General features: G+C 49.9%; 2 protein-coding genes and 1 pseudogene across 5 annotated transcripts in view; 2 read left to right on the plus strand and 1 right to left on the minus strand.

The window, feature by feature from the left end:
- PIK3CD (phosphatidylinositol-4,5-bisphosphate 3-kinase catalytic subunit delta) overlaps positions 1–27,285 on the minus strand; it is a 61,868-nt gene extending 34,583 nt beyond the window's left edge. For 2 of the 4 annotated variants that reach the window (XM_043922824.1, XM_043922820.1), the window contains exon 1: positions 27,131–27,285. The gene's annotated coding sequence lies outside the window, so the exon portion shown is untranslated. Of the gene's footprint in view, positions 1–1,665; positions 1,815–27,130 lie in introns of those variants that run through there. The other 2 variants (XM_043922821.1, XM_043922822.1) reach the window with 2 other exon arrangements.
- LOC122707427 (translation initiation factor IF-2-like) lies at positions 701–27,537 on the plus strand. The gene is made up of 8 exons (XM_043922899.1): positions 701–785; positions 1,320–1,661; positions 1,718–2,120; positions 2,722–2,835; positions 3,565–3,622; positions 26,376–26,543; positions 26,660–27,179; positions 27,281–27,537. Exons 1-8 carry the CDS (start codon positions 761–763, stop codon positions 27,535–27,537), a joined length of 1,887 nt encoding a protein of 628 aa, XP_043778834.1. The 5' UTR covers positions 701–760.
- On the plus strand, positions 19,505–19,624 carry LOC122708336 (annotated as a pseudogene).
- Positions 27,538–27,789: the final 252 nt, after the last annotated feature.

Here is a 27,789-nt window from a genome sequence, read left to right on the forward strand (position 1 = left end):
CATTCCCTTAGAGGACTTCAGCTCAAAAGCAACTCTTTCACCAAGGTTCCCTTTTTGCAAACCAGTCACATTGTGCTTGACGGGCCTTTTTCACCATCTGTGTCAATGCCACCCCCAGCTCTCTTTGGTGGTACTGAAGCAAACCACAGGAACATTTCCAGTGCCCGAAGCAGGAATTTATATACATACAGATGACTCAGATCATTTCTAGAGTTGTTTGTTGGTTTTGTTTGGTATTTGAAAGCAAAGTAAGTGATCTGAGTCAAGCCTGGGTTCGAGTTCCATTCAATGGCTGCAAAAAAACATGTCTGTGAACTTGAGGTCTCTATTCAACACCCAGATCACATCATAAAGGAAGATTAATCCTTGCTTGGTGGAGATGAAAGGGAAGGGTGTGTGGGGAGGGGTTCACCCACTCACTGCATCTGTGGTACTTCTTTACCCACTGTGGGTGGCTCCTGGAAATAATCTGACCCCAGAGAGCAAAAGCTACCTGAGTTCCGAAAGCCTATGCAGCTGGATTCCAGCAGCAGGACATGACGCTTACCCCCCACTCCCCAGCTGGTTTCTCCTGCCTGGAACCCACTGGGCTCCTGAAAAGCAAGAAACCTAAACCATTGGCTGCTTCTCCATGAGACAAAACGCCCAGTTCTAGGAAGCTGTTGGAAAAAGATGCCGCCCCAAGGTCCAAGCTGGAATTCTCCCTGCTGCCAGCCTAACCCCTGGAAGGATACCCCGTGGACCCTGCTGCAGGGTTCGGATGGTCCCTCCACTCAGCATCCAGGGTAGGATGGTAAGGACTTCCCAGAGCAAAGCCACCAGAGAAAGGTGAGATCAGCGACAAGAACTAAGAAAGAAATAACTTGCATCGCTGACCAAGGAAGCTAATTAACAAGAGGACAAAAAAACAGCAGCTCAGTCACAGGGAAATGAGACTCGATCAGAGCAAAAGCACTTTCAAAACGAGAAAGGATGAAGCAGAAAGCGCGATGGAGCCGAGAGAATGGAGGGTTAGAGAAGGCAGGGAAGGAACTGGTCCTTAGGAATTCAGGTCAGGGAACAGGGAGCCGGGACAGAATTCACAAGAGGGCGGTCAGGGAGGAGGTGCGTCTTTCGCTCTGGCCCTCAGCACCTTCCGGGACCTCAGGAGCCGGGTCTGCTGCCCTCTAGCCCTCTGGGTTCAAGGGCGAAGCTTTGGGAGGCATCACTGGGAACGGACGGAGCGCAGGATGCTCCGTCCCGAATCGGGGGCAGGGGGAGGGGAAGGCGCGCGCGGCAACTGCTTGGTCCCTGACAAGTAAACATCTTGCCCTGAACAGGCGCGCGTCCCCGTCCGGAGCCCGGCGGAGGGCCCTGCTCATTCCCACCAAGGGCGGCAGCGGGACACCCCGGATTCCCGGCCCCCCGGAGGCATAAAAGGGAGGCAATAAAACAGGAAAAGGAGACTATGAACCAGTTCACGCCAGAGAAGCACAACGCGAGCGCGGCCCGCTGCCTCGGCCTCCGCAGCGGGGTCGGGTGCGCCCCGGAACGCGCCCTCCTCCCCAGCCCCCGCACCCCCGGGCCGGGATCGCCCCTCGCGGACAAAGCCCGGCGCTGGGCGGGGTGGGGCGTGAGCGGGGGGCACTGGGACCCCGCAGACGCCCGCACAGGTGGGCTCCGTACCGGGTGTCGGTGCCGGGGGCGGAGCCCGGTCTCCCTGGAGACTGTTGCCCAGGGGACGCGGCGGGCGGGTCCCGGAGCGATGGGAGGGCGCGAGCCTCCGGGCGGCGGCGCGGAGCCCGCGGGGGCCTGAGGGCAGGCCCGCGGCGCGGAGCCGGTGAGTGGGGCATCCGCGAGGGGCGCGGCCCTGGGCGGGGCCCGGACAACGGGCCGGCGCTGGCAGGGCCAGGGGGCGGGGCGTCCCGGGGTCGGGGCGGGGCCAGTCGAGGCGCGGGCACCGTCGGCAAATTCTCACAGCCCCAGCTGGGCGAAGCTCTGGAGAGCAGGCGTGCACTCTGCGCCTCGCGGACGCCGCCGCAAATCCTCCCCGAGCCCCGCTGCGGGCGGGTGGGGCTGCGCCTGGAGCCAGGGGACCCCGGACAGCTTGCGCGCGCTGGCCCCGGCCTCCCTTTCTGCCGGTAACCAGAGGATAGAAAATGCCACCTGCAAAGTGAGCGAGGGAGGGCCGTTCGCCAGACTGCTCGGGTTCCCAAGGAATCACCAGAAAGGGCGGGGCACGGGGCCAGTGTCACTTGTCAGGAGCCCGGGTCACCAGAGTACCTGGCTCAAATCCAGTGCGCGGACTGTTGCCCAGCCTCTGGGCCCCGCTTTCCATCGGAGTCCCTCTCTCAGTTCCGATTTAGGAAACAAATAGGTTAACTCGGGACTGTCACGATACATCTATTCATTGAGATGAACTATGCGTGCAGGCAGAGCGTGTCTGAGACAGCGCGGTAATCCCCATGCACTTCGTTCCAGATGCTATCCAGGCGTCACCTTGTAAGGTGGGCATTGTTCTCCCTCGAGTTGTAAATAAAGCAGAAGCTCGGAGGGCAGGGAACCTCACTACCACCCCGCACCACACACACACACACTTCCGCACCCAATCCCACAGCCTCTTAGGGCTTTAGGACCACTTTGGATTGGTACCAGGTTCATACGGTTCTTGCCCTGCAACGTCCCAGGTCCCCTCGAATGCTCTTTGGAGTTCACCGCCCGGAACTTCAACCTCCCCCACAGTGGAGCGCAAACGGCTGAGGAGAGTGTGAGGTTCGGAGTGACCCCAGGGTGTCCCACCCCTGGGGCGGAAGAAAGCTGGCCTCAGCGGCTTTCCACCTCCACCGAGCGTTCCAGGTGAGGCGCCCAAGGCAGGCCCGCCTGTCCGAACCCAAGGAGCCTCCCTCCATCCCAGCTTCCCCCAGAGCCTGGGAAAAGGGCAGGAGAAACACTCCAACAGAAGTTCCCGGGAATCCTGAAGAAGCCTGGGAGGCGCGGACCAGGCAGACCGGTCCTGGGAAGTCCCGGAGCCCTCGGCGATCTCTGCGTACTATCCCCAGCACCCCTGTCAGGGCCGGGGGTGCCGGGCACCCCGGGCTTCTCGAGAAGAGAAGAGAGGGGGTTCAGGACAGGAGGATCCCCCTCGGTATCCCGTCAGCGGATGTCACACACAAGTACACTCGCATGCACGTTCACACACATACACACACACTTGGGCACAGTTACGTAAACTGATACACACAATGATGCGCAAAGTCACACGGTGGTAGTGGTTTAGTCGCTAAGTCGTGTCCGACTCTTTGCGACCCCATGGACTGTAACTCGCCAGGCTCCTCTGTCCATGGGACTCTCCAGGCAAGAATACTGGAGTGGGTTGCCATTTCCTTCTCTTTCTTCTACATAAACTGATACACACAATGATGCTCAAAGTCACATGCACCCGTACAAATACCCAGAGACCAAAGATACACACACAAACACACACTCACATAATTACTGTATGTCAACACACAATCAGCCGTGGACACCACAGACACACACGGACTAGTGCGCATTCACACTGAACCGCACTCTTTACCCACACAGCGCTGCGAGGTGTGCACTTGGCCGACAATCTCTGGAGAAGGCGGAGCCTGGCCGCTGGGTGAGAACAACCCGGCACCCAACCCAGGGCGCCACTGGCAAGCTTCCACCTCCACTCCTGCTCCTCCTTGCAGCAGCAGACAGTACACTCGTGGATGGGACCAGCACTCAGCCTGAGGAGGGAGGGGTACCCAGTGGGGGTGGGGGCGGAGGTCGGTAGGACCGCCCTTAATGCACAGAATCGGGGTTTCCCAGGATGAAGTATAAACTTCAGGGTCACACCTGGACTTTGGATGGGCAAACATGCAGGGAGGGGTTCTCTGACAGGCATCCTGACTGGGGAGGGGTAATATCCCTAACAAGCCTCAACCAGGAAAGGATAATGACCCCCTAAGGCCAGGCAACAGAAGAGATTTTCCAAGTAGCTGACAGGTTTTGGCGGGTCCCATCTCCACCTGTGGGTGCCCTTCTCACTAGGGGCCCTGTGGTGCAGACTTCCTTTCTCTCCAGCCCGGGTTTGACTGAAAGTCAACCTCAAAGCAAGGTCCCCATTAACAATGTTCAAATGAGGGTATTATTTTCCTTTGGAGCTAAGAGAAAAACCCAGGATTCTTTGAAATGGCAAAAGTCACAGAAGTCATCCTGCCTGTATTCACAAATGTCCTGGAACTGCACTGACAAATTCTAGAAAGAGACAGCATGCAATCAGCTGTTTGGGAGATAATTAAGTGAATTAATACAGACATGTGGAAAGTCTCTAGGACAGTGCCTGGTGTGTGGTATATGAAATGCTCAGACATATTTTCTCTAACAGAGATGCTGAGACCCACTAGTTAGTGGCAGAGAGGGAAGAAAAATCAAACTGTCCAATCTGGTTCCAAGTTTGGATATATTAACTCCTTTCTGAAATACAAGTGAGGATATAAAGAAATTAGTTAGGTGGATCAATAAATTAGTTTCACCATTGTTATAAAGCATAAGGAAATTAGAGTCCCACTTCTCTACTAGCTGTTGCCAAAAGCTCTGGTTGTTCAGTCGCTCAGTCGAATCCAACTCTTTTCGACCCCATGGACTGCAGCACACCAGGCTTCCTTGCCCTTCACTAACTCCTGGAGTCTGCCCAAACTCATGTCCATTGAGTCAGTGATGCCATCCAACCATCTCATCTTTATAAGTTCCTGAGCTTGCAGCAAGAGATCAGATAAGCCTCTGCTCCCACCTGCAAGAGCCCCTTGTCACATTCAGCAGGCCTGTAAGAGGGAAGCGGATTTGCTCCATGAGTCTCTCCTTCTGTGCCCTGTCCTGACATTTCTATGTAAGCTCACTGTGATGAAATGTCAGCTTCTCTCTGCTGCCCACACATATCCCAACCTCCAACGTTCCTGGAATTCTGTTTGTCTCTCCCTTTTCAAACCTGGCCCTAAGCATTGCACAGGGTCAGAGTATGTCAACCCCAGATATGCCACTTTGGTATATTGATTATTTGAAATTAAAAGGAGTTGAGATCCAGTGCAAAAAGGATACTCTAAACCTTCCTTGTCCCCTAAAACCAGGAAATAAATCTTCTACCTGAAAGGTACCTTCCCTGCACCAAGAGGTAAAAGACATCCCTAATCACCAGAGGCAGGGAATTTAGGGGCAAGGGGTTTCCTTGACAGCTCAACGAGTGAAGAATCCACACAGGAGACGTGGGTTTGATCCCTGGGTCGGGAAGATTCCCCTGGAGAAGGAAATGGCAACCCACTCCAGTATTCTTGCCTGGGAAACCCCATGTTCAGAGGAGCCTGGTGGGCTAGAGTCCAGAGGGTTGCAAAGAGTCAGACATGACTGAGCATAAGCATGGACAGATGGAGGCTGTATAAACAAACCTTGTTAATTTCTTCACCATCTTACCACCCCTAGCCCAAACCCCTTTTCTTGTCAATTCATAAACTGTCTCTTTGTCTTAAAGGTATAGACAAAGAAGTCTGGTGACTTCTGTGAGTCTCATATCTTTGGTGGGGGGGGGGCTTTCGTACATATGTATGTATTTAAATTTGTTTTTCTCCTATTACTCTTTTTATTACAGGGCAGGTAGGAGGGGTCTCAGCCAGGAACTTAGACGGGTAGAAGGAAAATTATTTTTCTTTCTCTATAGCATTTTTAGATGGGTCAGATAAGAAAGCTGAGTAGGAGTACTTCCCTGGTGGCTCAGTGGTAAAGAATCCGCCTGCCAATGCAGGAAACACAGGTTCAATCCCTGATCCCAGAAGATCCCACATGCTATGGAGCAACTAAGCCTGTGAGCCACAGGTACTGAGTCCACATGCCCTAGAGCCCATGCTCTGCAACAAGAGAAACCACTGCAATGTGAAGCCCAAGCACCACAACTAGAGAGGAACCCCCAATCACCATAACTAGAGCAACAAAGACCCAGCACAGCCACAAATAAATAAATAAATAATTTTTGTTTAAAGGGACACAACTGTCTTATATATAAAAAAGAAAGTTGAGTAGGGCTAAGACGAGAAAGGCTATACTAAAAAAAAAAAAGACGAAACTAACAACCAAAAAAAAAAAAAAGGAATTAACAACCAAAAAAAAAAAAAAAAAAGTTAAATGCTTGTTTTAAGTTCTATTAGGAAAAACAAGATGATTCTGGAAAATAATCCTCCTCAAAATGAGGAGACAGTTTCCACAGTTGGTTTTTTTTTTTTTTTTAATTTGTTTATTTATTTATTTTTGGCCGCACTGTGAAGCAGGTGGGATCTTAGTTTCCCAACCAGGGACTGAACTCAAGCCCCCTGCAATGGAAGCACAGTGTCTTAACCACCAGACTGCCAGGGAAGTCCCTCCATGATTATTCACGTAATTCCCCCATCCTTTTGTTCCCTTGATCTCTTTACTCTCTAAGCACGAGGAATGAAGGAACTTAATTACAGGAGTGTCTGCCTCCTGCTCTCCTGTCACTTTTACATATTTTCATTAATCTTTGAGACTCTCACCCCCAGATCACTCAAAAAGTGGCTCATCTGTAGTTAAAAAGCAGTGTTAATTAGAATCTTGAAGCTTGTTTCTTTCTTTTGCCAATTCCCCAAGCTTAGACCAAAAAAGTCTGCCTGAGCTGAGGTTTCCAGAGTCTGTGATCTTGAGGGGAGGGGCATTAAGGGAGGGGAGGAACAGATTTTAAAAAATGATGCTCATGTCTGCAGTGCTCATTCTGTCAAGTGTCAACCCGAAAATGGGCTTTCCAGGTGGCGCTAGTGGTAAAGAACCCACATGTCAATGCAGGAGACATTAGAGACAAAGGTTCAATTCCTGGGTTGGGAAGATCCATCGAAGGTGGGCATGGCAACCCACTCCAGTACTCTTGCCTGGAGAATCCCAAGGACAGAGGAGCCTGGCAGCGTACAGCCCATAGGCTCACAGAGTCAGACATGACTGAAGTGACTGAGCACACACGCAACCCAAAAGCATTCTTGGTTGCAGGGTCTCCTGGTGAGAGGTGGGAGCAGCAGCCCCAGAGTTAGACCAGGATGTGGATGAGTTTCCTGATCTCCCCAGAGCTGTTTCTTTGGTAAAAAGGAGATCCTGCAGGACTTCCCTGGGGGTGCAGTGGATAAGAATCTGCTTGCCAATGCAAGGGACACAGATTCGATCCCTGGTCTGGGAGAATTCCACTTACCACAGAGCAACTAAGCCCATGTGCCACAATTACTGAGCTGGAGCTCTAGAGCCTGTGCTTCACAACAAAAGAAGCCACCGCAATGAGAAGCCTGCAGGCTTCAACCAAGAGATACCCCCACTCCCCGCATCTAGAGAAAGCCTGTGCAAAGCAACAGAGACCCTGTGCAGCCGAAAACAAAAATAAATAAAAGAAGATCTAGCAGACAGTGCCAACGTGGCAAGTGGAGGTAAGGAGCAATGGGACAGCACACGTTGGGGGCTTCTAGCCGGGCCTCGCGGTGGGCACCTGGTTATACCCTGTTTTCCACCATGGTTTCCTGTGAGTCTTAGGTTTCCAATTCTAGCATGTGATTCTTGTGGAAGGACAGGATGTCGCAGATTTTTTAATACACTTTAGAGCAGAAAAACTATTCCTCTGTTTGTCGAAAAGGTCAATTGTGAATTTTTATTCCGAGAAAATTAGAGTAAGGGGATAAACAGGGTGCCTGGAACAACAGCGGATTGTGTGAATCACACATCAAAGAACATGAAAGACACCCTGGGGACTCAGGAAACTGACCTTCTCGAAGCTTCTTGTGAAAACTCTAGATGCATTTGAGAAGCCGCGAGGGTGAGAAAATTCACCCAAGAGCTAGGGAATTTTTAAAAGTTGGGTCCAAACTTGAAGATGGTAAAATGAATGAATCTGGCAATATTAGATTTAACATATCTGCAGGGCTGCAGCTTAAAATTGTTTCTTTAGGACAGGGGGCAGAGGACTTGTGCAAGTCACACGATAAGATCCACAGCAGTCAGTACTGAGAGATACCAAAATGAACAACAGCAGCAGAGGGAACGGCCGCTAATATTTTCTGGCCCATATAACATGCCAGTCATTATGCTAAATGTCTTTACATTTACCATGAAGCTTTTACAACATGGCGGCCAGTCCTCATTGGAAAGGCATCTATTAGTATGTCTCCTTCCCTTAAATCTGGGTGGGGGGACTTCCCTAGCGGTCCAGTGGTTAAGACTCCATGCTTTCACTGCAGGGGACACAGGTTTGATCCCTGATCACGGAACTAAGATCCCACAAGCCATGTGGTTGTGGGAAAAAAAAAAAATCTAGGTGGCCTTTTGACTTCCTTGAGCAAGAGTATATAGTAGGAGTGATGCTGAATGACTTGAGAGCTGAGCCCATAAATGGCCATACAGCTTCCAGCGAGGTTTGGAGTCAAGCAGCAATGCTTGTTCTCGGAGTTCTGACCATCAGGAAAGTGTGGCCCAGAGCCACCGTGCTGTGAGGAAGCCCAAGCTGGAAAGAGAAGCCAGGAGGCACCGGAGTTGACAGTCCTATATGAGCCCAGCCTCTGAGTCAGCCCCATCCAGGCAACCGGAGGAGTGAAGAAACTTCCAGGTGGAACTTTCCTGTTGGTCCAGTGGTTGAGAATCTGCCTTGCCATGCAGGGGACGTGGGTTTGATCCCTGGTTGGGGAATTGAGATCCCACATGCCAAGAAGCAACTAAGGTGTGCACTACAACTGCTGAGGCTGTGCATCACTTTAGAGTCCAAGCGCTGCAGTGAAAGATCCCGCACAACAAAGGTCTTACGTGCTGCAACTAAGACCCAACACAGCCAAAAAAACAAATAACATTAAAAAAAATTTTTTTAAAGGAAGAAACTTCCAGGTGATTCCAGCCCCCAGGTGTTTAAGTAATCAGCAGTCCTTTGAGAGCCTTCCCCACTGACCCCAGACATCACAAAACACAGCCAAGCTGGCCTGTCAAGCCCTATCTGAGTTCCTGGCCCATAGAATCCATGCTTATAATAAAACAGTTGCTGCTTTATAGCTCTAAATCCAGTGTGATTCGTGCAGCAATGCATACCTGGAACTTTATCTCATTAAGTCCTAAAAACAACCCCACAAGGTAGTTATTATCATCATCTCCTTAAGGGAACTGGGGCCCAAGACTTACCCAAACCTACACAGTAAATGGCAGAGCAGGAAGCTGAAACCACAAGACCAACAACTAAAGCTGCTTCTTACAGCAAATCATCTGCCTCTTATAGGGCACCAGGCTAGATTTTTTTTTTTTTTTTTTTTTTTTTACCACCTCTTGGAGCGTGTAGGATCTCACTTCCCCTAACAGGGATGGAACCTATGCCCCATGCCTTGCAAGCCTGGAGTCTTAACCACTGAACTGTCTCGATCTTTTAATGCATGATATATGCCTATTTTGGGCTTCCCTGGTGGCTCAGACGGTCAAGAGTCTACCTGCAATGTAGGAGACCTGGGTTTGATCCCTGGGTCGGGAAGATCTACTGGAGAAGGGAATGGCAACCCACTCCAGTATTCTTGCCTGGAGAACTCCATGGATGGAGGAGCCTGGTGGACTACAGTCCACGGGGTTGCAGAGTTGGACACGACTGAGTGACAGGACACACACATTGTGCCTATTTTATTGTGACCCAACCCCACCCCTCAAGACCATCTTATGGGGGACTTCCCTGGTAATCTAGGGGCTAAGACTCCATGATCCCAATGCTGGGAACCCAGCTTCAATCCCTGGTCAGGGAACTAGATCCCATATGCTGCAACTAAGAGTTCACATGGAGCAACTAAAAGATGCTGCATGCTGAAACTAGACCTGGCACAGCCAGGTAAGTAAGTGAAATTTTTTTAAAACAGACAATCTTATAAGGACCCCTGGACAATGAGGGGTCTCTGCAACTGTTAGATGGTATAACCCAGTGCCCTGGTGGGAGGTGGTCAAAACTAATGGGGTGGGTCCTTGGCTTGTTCTATTGAACACCCCTTTTTGATGACAAGAATGAAAGGAGATTCAAGAACTGGCTCACTCATTGACAGAAATGCAAACAGAATTTACAAATATCTGGAGAAAAAAGTCTGTAAAACTTATTCTAACAGAAGTGGGTAACTCTGGTAGAAACAAGTACAATGTAATTACATGTCAAGCTCCCTAATCAGAAATACAGAGTAGGGAGGAAGGGAAGAGGCCTCAAGAGAGAACGGCATCCAGAGAACTCAGGGTTGACCCAACACTCATTCAGAGGCAGCACTGTAAGCCCTTCATGAAGGAACCAACTGGGTCCTGAATTTCCTAAGGACAACTCTCTATTTGAAACTATATCCAGATACTTGCCCCTCCTGGTATTCGAACTTTTGTGGAGCCCCCAATCATATTTGATGCTTTTGAACTGTGGTGCTGGAGAAGATTCTTGAGAGTCCCTTGGACAGCAAGGAGATCAAACCATTCAATCCTAAAGGAAATCAACCCTGATTCATTGGAAGACTGATACTGAAGCTGAAGCTCCAATACTTTGGTCATGATGCAAAGAGCAGACTCATTAGGAAAGAACCTAATGCTGAGAAAGATTGAAGGCAGAAGGAGAAGGGGGTGACAGAGGATGAGATGGTTGGATGGCATCATCGATTCAATGGACATGAGTTTGAGCAAATTCCGGGGCATAGTGAAGGACAGGGAGATCTGGCATGCCGCAGTCCATGGGGTCATGAAGAGTCGGACACGGCTGAGCAACTGAACAACAACACCCATATTACAGCACGGTTGGTCTACAGAATATGGCAGAGTGATGCCAGGTTGCCTTGGAGATTGGGTTATAAAAGAACATGGGGCTTCAATCCTGGGCAATCTTTGCCTTTTTTTTTTTTTAATCTTTTATCTTTCTCTCATCTTTATCTCTTGGCTAAGCCAGCAACCAAGTTATACGGACACTCAAGCTACCCTGTGAAGAAGCCCGCATGGCAAGGAACTGAGATATCAAAACCTTGGTGGGTATCTCCAGCCACACACACCTGTAGCCCCAGCTGCTCCCTGATTCTGACCTACAGAAACTGTGAGATGGTGTTTGTTGTTTAAGCTGCTAATTTTTTTCATTTTGTTTTCTTAAAAATAATTTTATTTATTAATTTCTGGCTGTGCTGGGTCTTCATTGCTGCCGGTGCTTTTCTCTAGTTGTGGCAAGTGGGAGCTACTCTCTAGTTGCGGTGCACAGGCTTCTCATTGAAGTGGCTTTTCTTGTTGTGGAACACAGGCTCTAGGGCACGAAGGCTTCAGTAGTTGCAATGCGTGTGCTCAGTAGTTGCAGCTCCTAGGCTCTAGAGCACAGGCTCAGTAGTTGTGGAGCAATGGATTAGTTGCCCCACAGCATGTGGGATCTTCCCAGACCAGGGACCGAACCCGTGTCTCCTGCCCTGGCAGGTGGATTCTTTAGCACTGAGCCACGAGGGAAGCCCTAAGCGGCCACGTTTTGGGGTAACTTGTTACACAGCAGTGTGTAACGAATACACTCACGGCTGCAGGGTTCACTGTGTGGCCTAGCACCTGCTCCAGGCTTAGGATAGCAGAGGCTCCATCAACACCTGTGACCGGACAGTCAGTACAAACTGATTCCTCCACTGTAATAATGAGTCAGAGGCATTCCTAAAGAAGTGGCAACAGGCCGAGTGAAAGAAGCCAGCCGCAGGAGACCACATCCTGTGTGATTCCATGTGTACAAAATGTCCAGAACAGGCAAGTCCATAGAGCAGTGGCTGCCAGGGCTGGGAGGGGTCGGGGAGAAATGGAGAGTGATTGCTAGTGAATACAAGGTTTCGTTTTTGAGTGATTAAAACGAAGCTCCAATACTTTGGCCACCTGATGAGAAGAGCCGACTCATTGGAAAAGACCCTGATGCTGGGAAAGATCAAGGGCAGGAGGAGGGAGTGACAGACAAGGGGATGGTTAGATGGCATCACCAATTCAATGGACATGGGTTTGGGTGGACTCCGGGAGATAGTGAAGGACAGGGAAGCCTGGCGTGCTGCAGTCCATGGGGTTTCAAAGAGTCAGACATGAGTTAGCAACTGAACAACAGCTACAAGATTTCTTTTTGAGTGATGAAAATGTTCTATAACAGGTTAAAGTGACGGTTGACAATTCTGTGACTATATTAAAAAATACTGAATTGTGTACATTAAGAGAATTTTATGGCATGTGAATTATATCTCAATAAAGCAACTGTTCTAGAAGGGGGAGAGGAAGCCAGGAGAGGTCACTGTCCCAAGTCAGAAGTGGCACAAGGGAGGCTGGCCCCCCATAGGACTGGGGAAAGCCTTGGGGTGCTTCAAGTGGAGGGGCCCCCTCATACTTGGAGCAGAGAACATGGGAAGGTCTCAGGAAGGCTAACTGATGCCAGTCAGTGGAAGGGTGTCGGTGTGCTCATCCTACAGGGTCTCAGGCCGCCTGGAGCCCAATATCTGGGGCCTGGACATGGCCCTGACTTCCTGTTCCCTACAGACCATCCCACCCACGCATGGTTGACACCCAGCTCTACCAGGAAGGCCTCTCCACCTGCCCTTCATGCAGAAGAGGGGGCCACAAAGCCACAGGCTGCAACTTCTTAAAGGACACAGTGGCCTCCACAAATGAGGTGATCCTACAGCAGTCACCCAGTGATGCAGGAAAGCCAGTCCTGGATGAAAGGCAAAAGGAGCCGTGAATTTAGAGCAAAGAAAAAGACTTAAACAGTACAGAGTACACTGGTACATCGTATCTAAGAGGTGGTCGATTTACTGGAAATAGAAACAGCTTCAAAGTGGACTTTGAACATGTGGTGGGGCAAGTGTGTCTCACGGAGGCCACAGGGAGGTCGGAATCTTTCGTCTCTCTCTGGCTTCTGAGGTTAGTTTCAGAGTCAGAAGCCGGTGGTCGGACCCAAACAGCTCTTCGCTACATCCTCCCAGAATCTAGGATGAACCTGGGGACCTCTGGGAGGCTGATGAAAGTATACACACAAATGGTCTCCTAGGAGCTTTTTTCTGGGGAGAAGGTCTGTGATTTTTCAACAGATTTGCAAAAAGATTTAAAATCTGAGACTTCCTTAGTGGTCCAGGGGAAAGAATCCAGGCTTCCACTGCAGGGGGCACAGGTTCAATCCCTAGTTGGGGAGCCTAAGATCCCACATGCAAAAAAAAAAAAAAAAAGGATTTAAAAATCTGAAAAAGGTTAGAAACCATTGAGTAGTGGAGCTGTAGGGCAGGTTTTATTTTTCTTCCTTTGGCAAATCTGTGTTTTTTTTTACAAACTTTTCATAACTAGCTTGTATGGATTCTATGCAATTAAATATATATAGTACACACACACACACTTATAAAACATATAGCACATATATAAAAGATGTGCACATGCAAAATCTAAGAAAATCACAGCCTATAATACCCAGAAGATATAGACCACCCCAATCTCAAGACCCCCAAGAAATTAATATCTTTTAAAACTGCAGGGCTTCCCTGGTGGCTCAATGGTAAAGAATCCATCTGCCAATGCAGGAGACACAGATTCCATCCCTCCAGGAAGATCCTGTATGCCTCGGACCAAGCAACTAAGGTGGCGCGCCACAACAACTGAGCCTGTGCTCTAGTGCCCAGGAACTGCAACTACTGAGCTCATATGCCACAACTACTAAAGCCCAAGCACCCAGAGCCTGTGCCCTGCAACAAGCGAAACCACTGCAATGAGAAGCCTGTACATCGCAACTAGAGAGTAGCCCCTGCTTGCTGCAACTGGAGAAAAGCCCATGCAGCAACGAAGATCCAGTACAGACAGAAATAAATTAATTAAAAAAAAACTCTGCAAACTCAACTTCATCTCTTCTGTCCTGACCCCAAACAAATCACACACACACACACACATTCAGGGTGGCAGTGGAGATGGCTTCCCCTCCTAAGGGTCTCAGCCATTTGGCAGTTTACTTCATTCTCCTCGGTACCCCGTTGCTAGGCTCAGCCTCCAACCTCCTCCTTCCCCACTCAGCCATGGGTTTGCACGTCCTTTTCTCCTGTTGTCAGGAAACCCCAGATCCGAGGACAACCTGTAAGCCTCGGGAAACACAGAGAACTCTGAACATCTCATTCCATCACCCATCTCATTCCATCTCTCCTTGGCAGATGCCCTCTATGTCTCCTTCCACTTCCAGGTCTCCAGGCTGTTTCTACCCCAGGAACCTCCCAGATAAGTTCAAAACAACAGCTTCAGGTCTTCCCTGGTGGTCCAGTGGCTAAGCCGCCATGCTATCAATGCAGGGGGCCCGGGTTTAATCCCTGGTCAGGGAACTAGATTCCACGTGCCGCAACTAAGAGCTCACACATTGCAACTAAAGACAACGCGTGCCTCAACTAAGACCTGGAACAGTCAAATAAATAAATAAACATTAAAACAACAACAACAACAGCCTCTTCATCAGTTGTCAAGCCCATCTCTGGGGCTACAGCAAGGAGCCCCCATCACTAAGCACCTGTCATAAGCCAGCACATTTTAGCTGTCTTACATCCATTTTTGCATTTAATCATCATAAGAAGCCCTTAAGGCAGGCCTTCTGTTTCACAAAGGAGGAGGGTGAGGTTCGAGGAGGTGACGCTGCACAGCTAGTGATGGGAGAGACAGATGTGAACCGGGTTGACTCCAGAGCCCTGCTCTCACCACTGAACCATACTCCCTTTCCTGGGTCAGTGCAGAGGAACCAGATTTGGGCCACGGGTCAAGAAGACACTTGAGTCCTGTTGCCCTGACTGTGTCACCCATTAGGTTGAGGACCCTTGGGTGGACTTCCCACGGAAGGCTCAAGAGTTGGGCAAGGAGGCAGTTGAGATTGCAGAGGTCGGTCTCTGCTTCCGCTGGACAGAGGGGAGAATGGGCATTACCTGGGCAGACTGGGGTGGGCTGGGTACCAGAAGCCGCATCTTCCTGGCACCTCTCTCTGTAGAGGAGCAGAACCCAGGAGGCCAGCTCCACCAAGACAAAGGACTGCAAGAACAGAAAGGCTGTCTGGACCCCAAGTTAGCCTGGAGACGAGGGAACCGGTGAGAACAGGGCGGGGAAGACCCCCTGCACAGCTGATGGGCTCCCAGAGGCCTGAGCCCTCCTCCCACCTGGGATCCAGATTCCCCTCCTGGGCAACAAGGGGGCGCATCTGGAGACAGCACAGGGCAGGGGTGAGGAACAGGCTCTGCCACTTCCTTTCTGAGTAATACCTAGATAAGTTACTAAACCTCTTTGTGCCTCAGTTCCCCCTTCTGTAAAACACAGATCATGATAGTGCTTCAAAGAAGAAATTAGTATTTGGGGGACTTCCCTGGTGTTGTTGAAGCTGAAGCTCCAGTGCTTTGGCCACCTGATGAGAAGAGCTGACTCATTGGAAAAGACCTTAATACTGGCAAAGATGGAAGGCAAAAGGAGAAGGGGGTGGCAGAGGATGAGATGGTTAGATCGCATCACAGATTCAGTGAACATGAGTTTGCGCAAACTCCAGGAGATAGTGAAGGACAGAGGAGCCCGGCAGGCTATAATCCATGGGTTCATAAAGAGTAGGACACGATTTAGCAGATGAACAACAACAACAACTGGTGGTCCAGTGACTAAGACTCTGTATTCTCAGTGCAGAGGGGTTCAATCCCTGTTCGGGGAACAAGATCCTACATGCACAACTAAAGACCTGGCACAGCCAAATAAATAAACAAATAAGAATAAGTGAGTGTTTTCAAAGTGCCCAGAATACTACCTAGCACAGAGTAGGTGCTACAAAAGTGCTTGTTTTTAGTGTTATTAAAGACGTGGCAAGCTAGACTAAGGTGGCAATTCAGAGCTGGCCAAGAGCAAGGCTCATTGGTATAAATACTGCTAATGGGATCTGCAGAAAAGAAACTAGTGTGAAAGATCCCTTTTCTGGAGCTTGTTGTGCTCATCTTGGGGTGAGGGGTTGGTGTCTTTGAGATGGGAGTTCTAGGTCAAACTCCGCCTCTCACCCAGGCTCTGTGATTCAATACCTCTCTGTAGCAGAATTGGGGAAATTGTGCTCACCATTCCCTCTTCAAGACACCTTGACTCATGGTCTCAACATGCTGACCACTCAGGGCATCAGGCTGCCCGTTTTGTTCTCTGAAAGACTTAGCTGTTCTTGTGCCCAAGCACACCCATGCCAGCTGTTCACCTTTGTAATTACACAGTGTGGTCAGAGGATAAGTGGATGAAATATGGGTGTGACCAGAAAGAGCTGTTTCCATGAAAACGGAATTGAATGCTCTAGAAAACAGTAAAGACAAGTCACTAAAAGTTTCCATTGAAGGAGACTGAGCAAGGAAACTGTAAAAGGTTGGGGAGAAGAATAAGAATTGACAAGGATTCTGTGCCTTGTTTAAGAAGGACGAACCAACCAAACAAAAGCTCTTGGCTTCACATCAGTACATCTATGTACTTTTTTGCGGGGTGGGAGGAGGGCATGCTGCATGACAAGTGGGACCTTAGTTCTCTGACCAGATCCTCTGGCATCGGGAGCTTGGGTTCTTAACCACTGAACTGCCAGGGAAGTCCCACATCAGTACGTGGGGATATGTTTCAGATTAAGATGCTTAGATTTGAGATGCAGTATTTTCATAATTATCTACCTAAACCGAAGTTCCAGTTAATCAATCAATGAATCACATAGGATAAAAGGGCTCCTATGGGACTTCCCTGGTGATCTAGCAGCTAAGACTCTGTACTCCCAATGCAGGGGGCCTGGGTTCGATCCCTGGTCAGGGAACTATATCCTGCATGCTGCAACTAAGATCCAGTGCAGCTAAATAAAGTAATAAATATTAAAAAAAAAAGTGTTCCTAAGAAGCTAGGTATCTCATCACAGTTGCATCTACTCTAATCTCTGTTTTGCCTTAATCTGTTTTTCAAACTGTAGTTGGAGACATTGGGGTGGGAATAACGGAAGCCACAGCAAGAACATAAACATCTTCCCAGAGCATCCATCTGACTCAAAAGTAAGGGAGAATAGCAAAATAAACATGGATTATCGAGGAATAGAATGTAAAATTACTGTTAGGGTTAAAAATAAAACTTGAAGCTTCAAAGCAAGGTCATGGTTGGGGTGGGCTGCAGCAGGCTAGGGTCACAATCCCATCTCTCTGGTGGGAGGAGTGGGTGGGAAAGTTGGAGAAGCAAGGTCCATGAAGGTCAAGGTCACAGCCAGCTGCCTAGCCATCTCCCAACCACTTTCCCACAAACCTGCAGCAGAAAACCATCCTGGGGTGGTTGCCTTCAGAGCAGCCTGCCCACTTGGATACTCCCATCTCGCTGCTGCAGCTTGCAGGTGATGGGGCCAAGATCACTTGATGGCAGACCTCACTAGAAGCCTCATCTCCACCCTCCCCAGCCTCTGTCCTCCGAGCTCCTCCAGACCTCCTCCAGACCTTGAAAAGTTAGAAAAAGCTGAGAAAAAAAAAAAAATGAACCTCCTGGCTTTGGCACATCTAAGAGGAACAGACTGATAACAAAGGGCAAAGTGATTCCAACCTTTATCTATAAAATGGGGGTATTTACTGACACACACCCTGTGCCTTCCAAAAGGATTATTTGTGGGAGAATCAAATAAGATAGTGGTGGGGGACTTTCCTGGTGGTCCAGTTGTTAAGATTCCACACTTTTTTTTCAATGCAGAGGGCGAGAGTTGAACCCTGGTTAGCGAACTAAGATCCCACATGCCAAGCAGCATAGCCAAAAAGTAAAAAAAAAGAAAAAAGGATAGTGGTTGAATAAACCTTAGCACAGAAGCAAACCTCAACAACTTATGACAAAGATACCTGTCACTTAAAATCCATTCAGTACTACTGTGTGGGCTGCAAAGATTCATTCATTCAGTGGCAAACACAGCAACTTTTGAAGCGCCCATTCCAAACTAATACAAATTTTTCCTTATTTCTAATCCTCATGACAATCCAATAAAAGAGGTATGGTTATGTCAATTTTCAGATGAAAATCCGGAGGCTCAGAGAGGTCAAGGTCACTAAGCATTTAGGATCAAAGCCAAGATTTCAACTTCCATCTAGTTCCTAAGTTCTTGCTTTTGACATGAACATTAGACTTTCTCTCTACTCATTCTCAAACACTGTGCCTCCCACTGGAAATACGAAGCCTCACACATTTTATGAAGCTCCCTCATATAAGACACAGGGCTGCACTTAATTTAAAAATAGAGCACGCTTCATCACTGGCTTCCCAATGACAGTAGGTGAATATTTATTCAAATATTTGTCACACCACACAATAGGGAAAAAAGATTCATAACCCAGTGAGCTGGCTTTTGGACCCACGAACCATCAGAAACAAGAGTGTGGTTTTGCTCATCTTTTCATTGGCTCTGAACATGAGAAAGGTTTTTCAATGGAGTTTTTTAAGAGGAACAGGTGAGAGGGAAAGTTGGGGGGGTTTTTGGTGGTTTTTCCACTAGAAGAAATTTCTCATGAAGCTATTTGAGATCAAGACTCTGGTTTTATTGATTTCCTCCTCAGACACAGGTCGGCAGCAAAGAGGAAAATGCGTGCTTAAACAATCTGTGTGCTGGATGGACTACCCTCACCTGAGGCTACCTGACACCCGCTTGAGAGGAGCTTGGAAGCCATTTTACTCTGAGCTGTGCTCAGTCGTGTCCGACTCTTTGTGACCCCATGGGCTATAGCCCACTAGGTTCCTCTGTCCATGGAATTTTCCAGGCCAAAATACTGAAATGGGCTGCCATTTCCTACTCCAGGGGATCTTCCCCACCCAGAGATCGAACCCATGTCTCTTGCGTCTCCTACATTGGCAGGATTCTTTACCACTGATTCACTAGGGAAGCTTTACTTTTTACTCTAAGAGGCTGCAAAAGTCCGCTTCATGGTCAGCAACCCACACTGGTACCCCCCAGGGTCCTGCGCCTGCGGGACCAAACCGCACGAAGGAGCGACTGGATGTGGACAGAAACAATCACCAAGATGAATTCTGGACTCCACCATTCATAAGTCTTTATTTTCATTTCCATGCTACAGGGGTGATGGGACCCCAGAGCACAGGGTCCTGCAGCCCCTCAGTCCCGCCATACCTCTTAGCAAGCATCGGTTCATGCATTTGCCCCAGGGAGGCTCACACCCAGATCCAGGCAGACAGCTGGGGACTAGGTCTACTTTGACAGAAGGGCTGATCATCTACCTTTATAGGAGAAAAATGGATCCCCATGCTTAACTCAAATCCCTTTGGCTTAAGTGTAAGCCATCTCTCCTTGTAGTAACAAGATTAATCTTGAGGGTAAATGGAGACTTGTTAAATAAAATAATGATAATAACAATAATAGTGGAGTGGGTTGCCTTGCCCTTCTCCAGGGGATTTTCCCAACCCAAGGATCAAACCCACATCTCTTACCTCTCCTGCATTGGCAGGTGGGCTCTTTACCATTTGTACCACCCGAGAAGCCCATTCCTATGGCCATACCACCCTAAATGCACCTGATCTTGTCTGATCTCAGAAGCCAAGCAGGATTGGGCCTGATTAGTACTTGGGATGGGAGACTGCCTGGGAATATCAGGTGCTGTAGGCTTGGGCTTCCCTGGTGGCTCAGAGAATAAACAATCTGTCTGCAATAGACCAGCAGACCAGCAGAAGACCTGCAGAAGACCAGGCTTGATCCCTGGGTGGGGAAGATCCCCTGGAGAAGGGAATGGCAACCCACTCTAATATTCTTGCCTGGAGAATTCCTTGGACAGAGGAGCCTGGCGGGATGAGTATCAACTATATGATAGGCAATGTTCATTTTCTAGTTTATCTCATTTAATCCTTAAGACAACACTAAGAACATTAGCTTCACTTAACAGAAGAGGAAACCGAGGATCAGAGAAGGTAAGAAACCTCAAGGTCACACAGCAGGAATGTAGGGAAACTACAGTTTAAATTCCAGAGTTCCATCCAACTCTAGAGGTCAAGGGTTTAATTACTATGTTATACTGCAGCAAACCTCATGCTATGTCTACAGCTAACAACCAAAAAGAAAGCTATTTAGCCTCATTAGCAAAATAAATAAATAAAAAAAATTTAAGATGACTACCTTTTAAGCCTATTAGTAAAACATGTTTTACCAATATTATTAAATACTGTCATGAAACTGTTCTATATCACTGGGATAAACTCATTCAATATTTCCTGGGAAAGTATTTAGCTCCAGGAGCCATAAAAATGGTAATAATTCTTGAATATGGGAAAATTCAGATGCCTGAAAATATCTGTTACAGTGCTTTAAAAGTAGTGTGTGTGTGTGTGTGTGTGTGTGTGTGTGTGTGTGTGTGCCTGGAAGCAAGATAAATGTACCACAGCGGAGGATGCCTGAGAAAGTAATGGTGTCCCTGCACTAGGACATTTATTCTGTCAATAAAGGGATAACCAGGTGGTGAAGTAATGTGGAATGCTAACGTGCCCCCCTTAAGTGAAAAAAGCAAATTACAAAAGGACATGATTTGCCCCTCACACAATTAAGTATAGAATTATCATATGATCCAGCAATTACATTTCTGGGTATTTAGGCAAAAGAATTCAAAGTAAGGACCCAAACAGATATCTATGGACATCCACATTCATAGCAGCATTATTCACAATAGCCCCAAAGTGGAGGCAACCTAGTTTCCATTGACAGATGACTGGATAAGCAAAATGTGGTCCATCTCCGTACAATAGAATATTATTCAGTCCTTAAAAAGGGAGGGGAGGTTCTGACACATGCTGCAGATGAATCCAGAGGTCATGGTGCTGGGTGAAATGAGCCAGTCACAAAAGGACAAATAGTGTGCGATTCCATTTATATCAGTTACCGACAGTAGTCAAATTCTGAGACAGAAAGTTGAATGGTGGTTGCCAGGGGCTGAGGTGGGGAGAGGCATACAGAGCATTAGGGTTTAATGGGTAAAGAGTTTCAATTTTGCAAGACAAAAAAATTCTGGAGATGGACAGTAGTGAAAGTTTGTGATAATGTGAATGTACTAAGTGCTACAGAATGAAATAAACTTGAAAAAATGATCTAAATGGTAAATTTTATGTATATTTTACCACAATTGAAACACAAAAATTAAGGTAGAAAAAAATATGCCTAATGTAGGGTTCGATCCCTGGGTTGGGAAGATCCCTTGGAGGAGGGCAAGGCAACCCACTCCAGTATCCTTGCTGGAGAATTCACATGGATAGAGGAGCCTGGCAGGCTACAGTCCATGGGGTTGCAAAGAATCGAGCACACACCGAGAGAATAAGCGCACAGCACACTGGTCACAATTAAAAATGCACATTAAAAAACGGAAAAGTGGGAATTCCCTGGCGATCCAGTGGTTAGGACTCCACACTTTCACTTCTGAGGGCCCAGGGTCCATCCTTGGTCATGGAACTGAAATCCCACAAGACCTTCCACACACCCTGTACACATCAGCTCTTTTACAGACATAAAAGTGTGCCTGGCACTTTGCACATGACTATATGAAATGTTCAAGACTGGCAATAAAATTGCTGCTGCTGCTGCTGCTAAGTCGTATGAGTCGTGTCTGACTCTGTGTGACCCCAGAGATGGCAGCCCACCAGGCTTCCCCATCCCTGGGATTCTCCAGGCAAGAACACTGGAGTGGGTTGCCATTTCCTTCTCCAGTGCATGAAAGTGAAAAGTGAAAGTGAAGTCACTCAGTCGTGTTTGACTCTTAGCGACCCTGTGGACTGCAGCCTACCAGGCTCCTCTATTCATGGGGTTTTCCAGGCAAGAGTACTGGAGTGGGGTGCCATTGCCTTTTGTGGATAAAATTGCTATTCCAGTGCTAAAACTGGGCACTCTGAGGCTTGCGAGGGTTCCGTGATTTGCCTAGTGGTTGGGAGGGACTTCCCTGGTGGTCCAGGGGTTGGGACTTTGCCTTCCAATGCAGGGGGTGTGGGTTCGATCCTTGGTAGCAGACTTAAGATCCCACATGCTTCTAGGTCCCAAAACCAAAACATAAAACAGAAGCAACACTGTAACAGATTCAATAAGGGCTTTAAAAATGGCCCACATTAAAAAAAATTTTTTTTTTTTAATGGTTGGGATTAAAATCGAGTCTGGTTGACTCCAATGACAGTACTTTTTCTTCCATGTGGCAATTCCTCCATCATCACCTCTGCACCCCACCCCGCCTATATATAAAGGACTTAAAGTTTCAGTATCACAGCTATGAACCTGCGTCCCTACTGAGAAGACAACATGTCTCCAAGATTTCACAACCAACACACAAAAAGGCAATGCCTCCCTGCAATTCTAGATGGGGAGGTGGAATAGGAGCCCTGCCCCTCCAGAGAGCCTCCACCCTCACAAGCTTCAGTAATAGGAGTGGGGCTCCCCAAATCCCTCCCCACACCATCAGCCCCATCCCACCAGCCCCACCTCACAATGGTGGCTGCTCAGGAGGAGGACATGAGGACACAGCAACAAAACTGAGTCAGCCCTACAACTTCTTAAGAGAGGAAACTCCAAAATGGGAGGGGCTATGTGTCCCCAGACAGAGGTGGGGAGTCCTGAGCTGAGAAAGCGCTGTCCTAGTTCGGGTAGGACCAGAGAAGACTAAGGGGGCTGAAACAATTCCCTGCAGGTGAAGAGCTTGGTCTCTTGGCAATTCCTTTGAATTCCAGGAATTTTCTTTTCTGCCTTTGGGACCCTGATTGTGGAGGGTGCTACTAATAGCAGAGCTAACTTCTAAGGTGGCTGCCAGTTCACAAAGCTGGGGAGAGGGCAGCAGGAGGGAGGAAGGAAGGCTGGTGACAACGGGACCTCTGGTGACTCTGAAATCCTTGCCTGATGTCACCCACAGGAAAGCAGAGGGCCCAGATGTAGGGAGCGTTCCATTTCCTGCAAAAATGACTGTGCTCAAACCTTCCCCAGAAAATACCAAAGAAACACACTCCCATCCTTCTGTAGTAGGCTGAACGGTGGTCCCCTAAAGATATGTCTGCCTTCATCCCCAGAACCTATGAATTATTTGGAAAATTAACTTTGTGCAGAAAAGGTCTTTGCTGATGTAATTAAGTACCCTGAGATGAATTCATCCTGCACTGTCCAGGTGGACCCCAAATCCAATGACAGCTGTCCCTCTAAGAGACACAAGAGGAGAAGACAGAGAGGAGGAGCCGTGTGAACATAGGGGCAGAGATCAGATGATGCTGCCACAAGCCAAAAACAGCTGGAGCCCTCAGAAGCTGGAAGAGGCAGGGCAGAGGCTTCCCCAGGTCCCTGGAGAGAGAGGTGTCCCATACAGACACCTTGATTTTGAACTTCTGGGCTCCAGAACTGTGAGGGAATACATTTGTGTTGTTTTAGGCCACGAAAACTGTAAGAATTTGTTATTGACAGCCACAGGAAATGAATACGGCATCCCTCCAAGACAGTAAAATCCAACTCAGGCAGCTCACTCCCTTTCTGCAGCTCTCCCATCGCCCATCCCCCCATCCCCACCCACTATCATGTTCCTGGCATTTCCTCTAAGTGGAAAAAGTAATTTCCCCCAAAGTGAGTGAAACGCAAGTGAACTGCAATACCACTTTAGGAACAGACACACCCATCACTCCGAGGACTCTCCCTCTCGGCTCAGAAAGTAAGCGGCCTTGGAAAGCACCCATTTCCAGGAGAAGCCCTGAGAGCCCTTCTCTGAGGGGGGGGTCACGTCACCACCTCTGACGGGAGGAGTGGAGAGTTCTACAAGCCACACCAATGCAGCACCAACCTCAGGCCCCAGGGGCTGTGCTGGCCTCCAGGAAAGGGAGAGGGAGCCAGATTTTGGAATGACCCAAAGCAAGTCAATATTTTTCTGCAAGCAAAAGAGTGAAGAGAGAGGCTCCCCAGTTTTTTTAATTGTTTTTCTTCCCCCCACCTTGAAACTGGCAGCATTTCTGATATGATTGCAGGGGATTTCCACCAACCAAGTTGAAGAAAATTCAGTTTTAGCATTAACTGCAGGGAGAGAGGAGGAGTTTTGCAACCTTTGTCATTTATGAAACACCAGCAGTGGCCCCAAAATGAAGATGCTTTCCTTTCTCCCAAATCAGTCAGGCTCCCACCACCCTCCATGGGCTGGCGGCTAATTACCACAGGCGTCTTGACTCTGACCCGGGGGCAGCAGCGGGGCACTGACCCTCCCTGACTCTCCTGGGAGCCTTGTCCTCCAGTCCTGCCGCTCCAACTGCTCAGCTGGGAAAAGTGTTTGCCCCCTGGAGAGTGGCGGAAAGAGCTCTTCTGAGGTCCCACGGTAAGGAAACACTTGGTGGGGCCCCAAGCCCCACTGTCAGACCCACAGCAGCAGCTGGAGGGAGGGAGGTGTTCTCTAAACAAAAATGGTTTTGAAAAATAAGCTAGCCAAAGGGGAATTGCTTCATAAGTTGCACATTCACTTCTCCCTTTAACTGTGCAATTGAAGAAAAACAAGGTGAAGCAGGAACTGACCCCTCATACTCCCTCATTCTCCCCCACCCCACAATCTCGCTTGATATAGGCACAAAAGCAAAGCTAACCAGGTCTGAGGCTGGTCTCTATTTATGGATTGTCTTGCCTTGTAAGCACCCCCAGGGGCTGATACTCTCCCTGCCAGCCTGCCTTGTTTTTAGCCTTGGCCCCCAGGGGGATCCGTAATAAAGCAAGAAAAAGAATGGAGCCCCAAGCATCATTCAAAGATGCACTTTACCCGTCCTTCCTGGGCAAGGACCAAAGCAGCAAAAATGCAACTTGTCCCACCAGAAAGGGACATCAGCGTGGCCAGAAGGACCTCTGGGGCAGTTGCTCTAATTCCAGAAACATCTGGATTGGCAGCGTTGTTTCTAAAGGTGGGTGGAGAGGTGAGGGGAAGTAAGCTTGGCTTGTCTTTAGAGCTGGCAACTGCCAACTAGGTTTTAAGAGTATACTCATCCTCCCACCCCACCCCCACACCCTGGGTGTTTTCCACTACTTTGCTGAAAGTACCAGAAGAGAATGAACCTCAGCATGTGCTAGTCAGCGCTCTCCTGAGCCAGGATGGACAGAATCCCACCATAAAGACATTAAGCCACAGCAGGGCATGAGAATATGAAGGGGTTGGCAATTTCTGCTCTAGGGAGACCCGAAGAGAAAGCTCTATTCTGCTCTCCTTGTGTTTGCTGGCAGTCTCCTAAATCAGAAGAATCTTCACCCCCACTTATCATGCCCCTCAGACCTGGTGGGTAAGGGTAGTAGGGTTTTACAGGAGAGCATCCAGGTGGGTACTTTAGACTCTATGGCTCTGAAAGGACACCCCACATCCCAGGTCCGAACACCAAGCAAACTGTTAGGCGACATACATTCTTCTTCATCTGCAAACACCACCACTATCAGATGACTAAATGCTTTGGCGTCTAAAGGAACCAGGATTCTGGATCAGCTAATTGTAAACGTGTGGGTCAGCAAGTTTGGTTTCCTCCAGTGCAAACAGAGCCCTCATTCAGCGCCTATGGTTAACTGAACATACATGTGAAAAAACCCTACGGCATCATTCACTTGAGAACACTGAGGCACTCAGGCACGCCAGCGGTGGGTGTGCAGACCCTCTGCAAGTGAGCAGTGGGATTAGTCCTCGGTTTCAAAGTCTCTGGAGCAGTGGACCTTTCCCGGGGAGATGCCTGGGAACGGAAGCCGCTCCCTGCCCCAAGGCACACACCTCACACACGCGTGACCGTGCGTGCAGGACATTTCTGGGGGTGGCGTCTGTTGGGGCTTCTGCAGGAGCCCCGGGGGAAAGAAGCCCCACTTGATGGTCCGGTGGGGTTCGAGACCCACTGCGCCCTCCTTCCTGGGGACACCTGAACGGAATGAAAGCTTCCCAATCATCCGACGGCTCCGGAGCGCTCCATATGCAAACTGGTCAGATCCCAAGGGTGCTGCGCTTGAACTTGGTACATGGGCCGCCGGCACGGGCTGCCCCACGGCGCCCCCCACTCCGACCCCGGAAATCCCATCCCCACTCGCTTCCCCTCCCGAAGCGCCTCCTATCAGTCCTCTCCTGGCTCTCCATCTCCCCACCCGAGCAGGGCTCAGGGCGCAGACGGCAAAGCAGTGCCCCCGCCCCCACGTCCCCGTCCCCAAAAAAGTTCCCCCGGTTCCTCTCTCCTCGATCTCAGAGAAGGGGTGCACAGGACGGACCCTAAATAAAAACAGGAAACGCGATTTAAAAAAAAAAGCAGCAGCCTCATTCAGGCTGAATTACGGGTACGACTATTAAAAAGAAGAAAGAAAGGAAAAAAAAAAAAAAGTCCGGAAATGCAAAGCTGAAGGCGGTTTTGCCGCCGTAACCCGGACCCAGCCGCAGATCCGGGGGCTGGTCTCGCCGCGCCGCTGCAGTAAACACGCGGTGAGCGGCGCCGGCGGCCGGAGCCCAGCCGGGAAGGGCGGGAGAGAGACCCGCCGCACATCCAAGCGCCCGGCAACGCCTTCCCCGGCCTCTCTCCAGCCCCGGGTCCCGCTCTCCCGGGTTGGGGAGGGCGCGCCGGGCCAGGGAGCGGGGGAGATGTGTGCACCCCTCTCCCCACGGCTCGACGGGAGCTCGGGGCGGGGAGGGGGGATGCGGCACCGCCGTAGGTAACGTAGCCTGCACCCCGCGGCACAGCCCGGGCGCCCCGGGTCCCGCTCGCCAGCCCCCGGGGCAGGGCGCACTCGGCTAAGCGCTGTCCTTCTCCCCTGGGCTCGGCTGGTGCAGAAGAGGCTGCCCCGCCGAGGGAGCGCACCTCGTACCCCGCCTCCGGCCCGGGAGCTCCCGGGTCCCACTCCGCGGGGCATGCAGTCCCGGCGCACGGGGGCTGTGTGCACCCCTCTCTCGGCGGACGCTCCGGGGGCCGCCCCGACCCCGCGCACAGCCTTGGCCCAAGTTCCGGGGGGCGCCCCCTAGCCCGGCTCGCTAGACGCGGGCGGGTGCACAGGACCCGGGTGCACGGGCTGTTCGCGCCGGGAGACGTCCGCAAGCCGGTCCCCCGTCTCCTCGAGGTCCCCCTAAGTCCCCCGAGGTCCCTGGCCCCGGTCCTCTCCCCCACCTCCCAGACGCAGCCGGAGGTGAGCGCTTACCCGTCCGGGCGCAGCTGGCAGCCGCTGGGAGCTCCGGCGCTGGGCGCGAGTGAGCCTCGAGGGAGGGAGGCGGGGCGCGGTGGGGGCGCCCCGCCTGCTGACAGCCCGCACACTCCACTTCCCACTTTGTTTCCTTTTTACTGGCAACAGGAAAAACAGCAGGTCCTCCTGCCACTTCTTCTAACCCTCCGCCCGCCTCGCCTGCCCCCCTCCGTCTCGGGCTGGAGGGGCGTCATGCCAGGTGCCTCTGGAAGCTACACCTTGCCCTTCTTCAAAACAAGTTTATATCTGTATCCAGAAATGGAGTTTCCTGCCGTGTCAACACACAAAGATGTCACAGCCATCAGCGATTCCCGCCCTCCAAATGTGAATTTCTGAGCCCGGAGGGCGCCCAGGAAGAAGGATGAAGCTCCCATAGACCAGCGCTGAGGAGCTGGGGGTGTTGGGGGTGGGGGTGGGGGGGTGACGCGGGCATGTGAAAAAACGCAGGATTCTGGCCCCCTTAGCTGAGATGCATATGAAAGGAATGATTTCAGCGAGCCCAGGCTCTTGCATCTTTTCATACACAGAAAAGCGCTAAATTCCTTGAGATATCTGGTTTTAAATAATTAATAATAATCTTTTGATGTTCAGACTACTTGTCCCTTGTTGCAAACTTC

This window comes from Cervus elaphus, chromosome 14, assembly GCF_910594005.1.
Source record: "Cervus elaphus chromosome 14, mCerEla1.1, whole genome shotgun sequence".
Classification (NCBI taxonomy): Eukaryota; Metazoa; Chordata; class Mammalia; order Artiodactyla; family Cervidae; genus Cervus; species Cervus elaphus.

Coding starts and splice junctions, on each gene's coding strand:
- LOC122707427 (XM_043922899.1), top strand. CDS start 761: ATGGTCCCTCCACTCAGCATCCAGG. Junction 786..1,319: donor CCCTCCACTCAGCATCCAGG/GTAGGATGGTAA, acceptor TGCCCTGAACAG/GCGCGCGTCCCCGTCCGGAG. Junction 2,836..3,564: donor ACCTCCACCGAGCGTTCCAG/GTGAGGCGCCCA, acceptor TTACCCACACAG/CGCTGCGAGGTGTGCACTTG.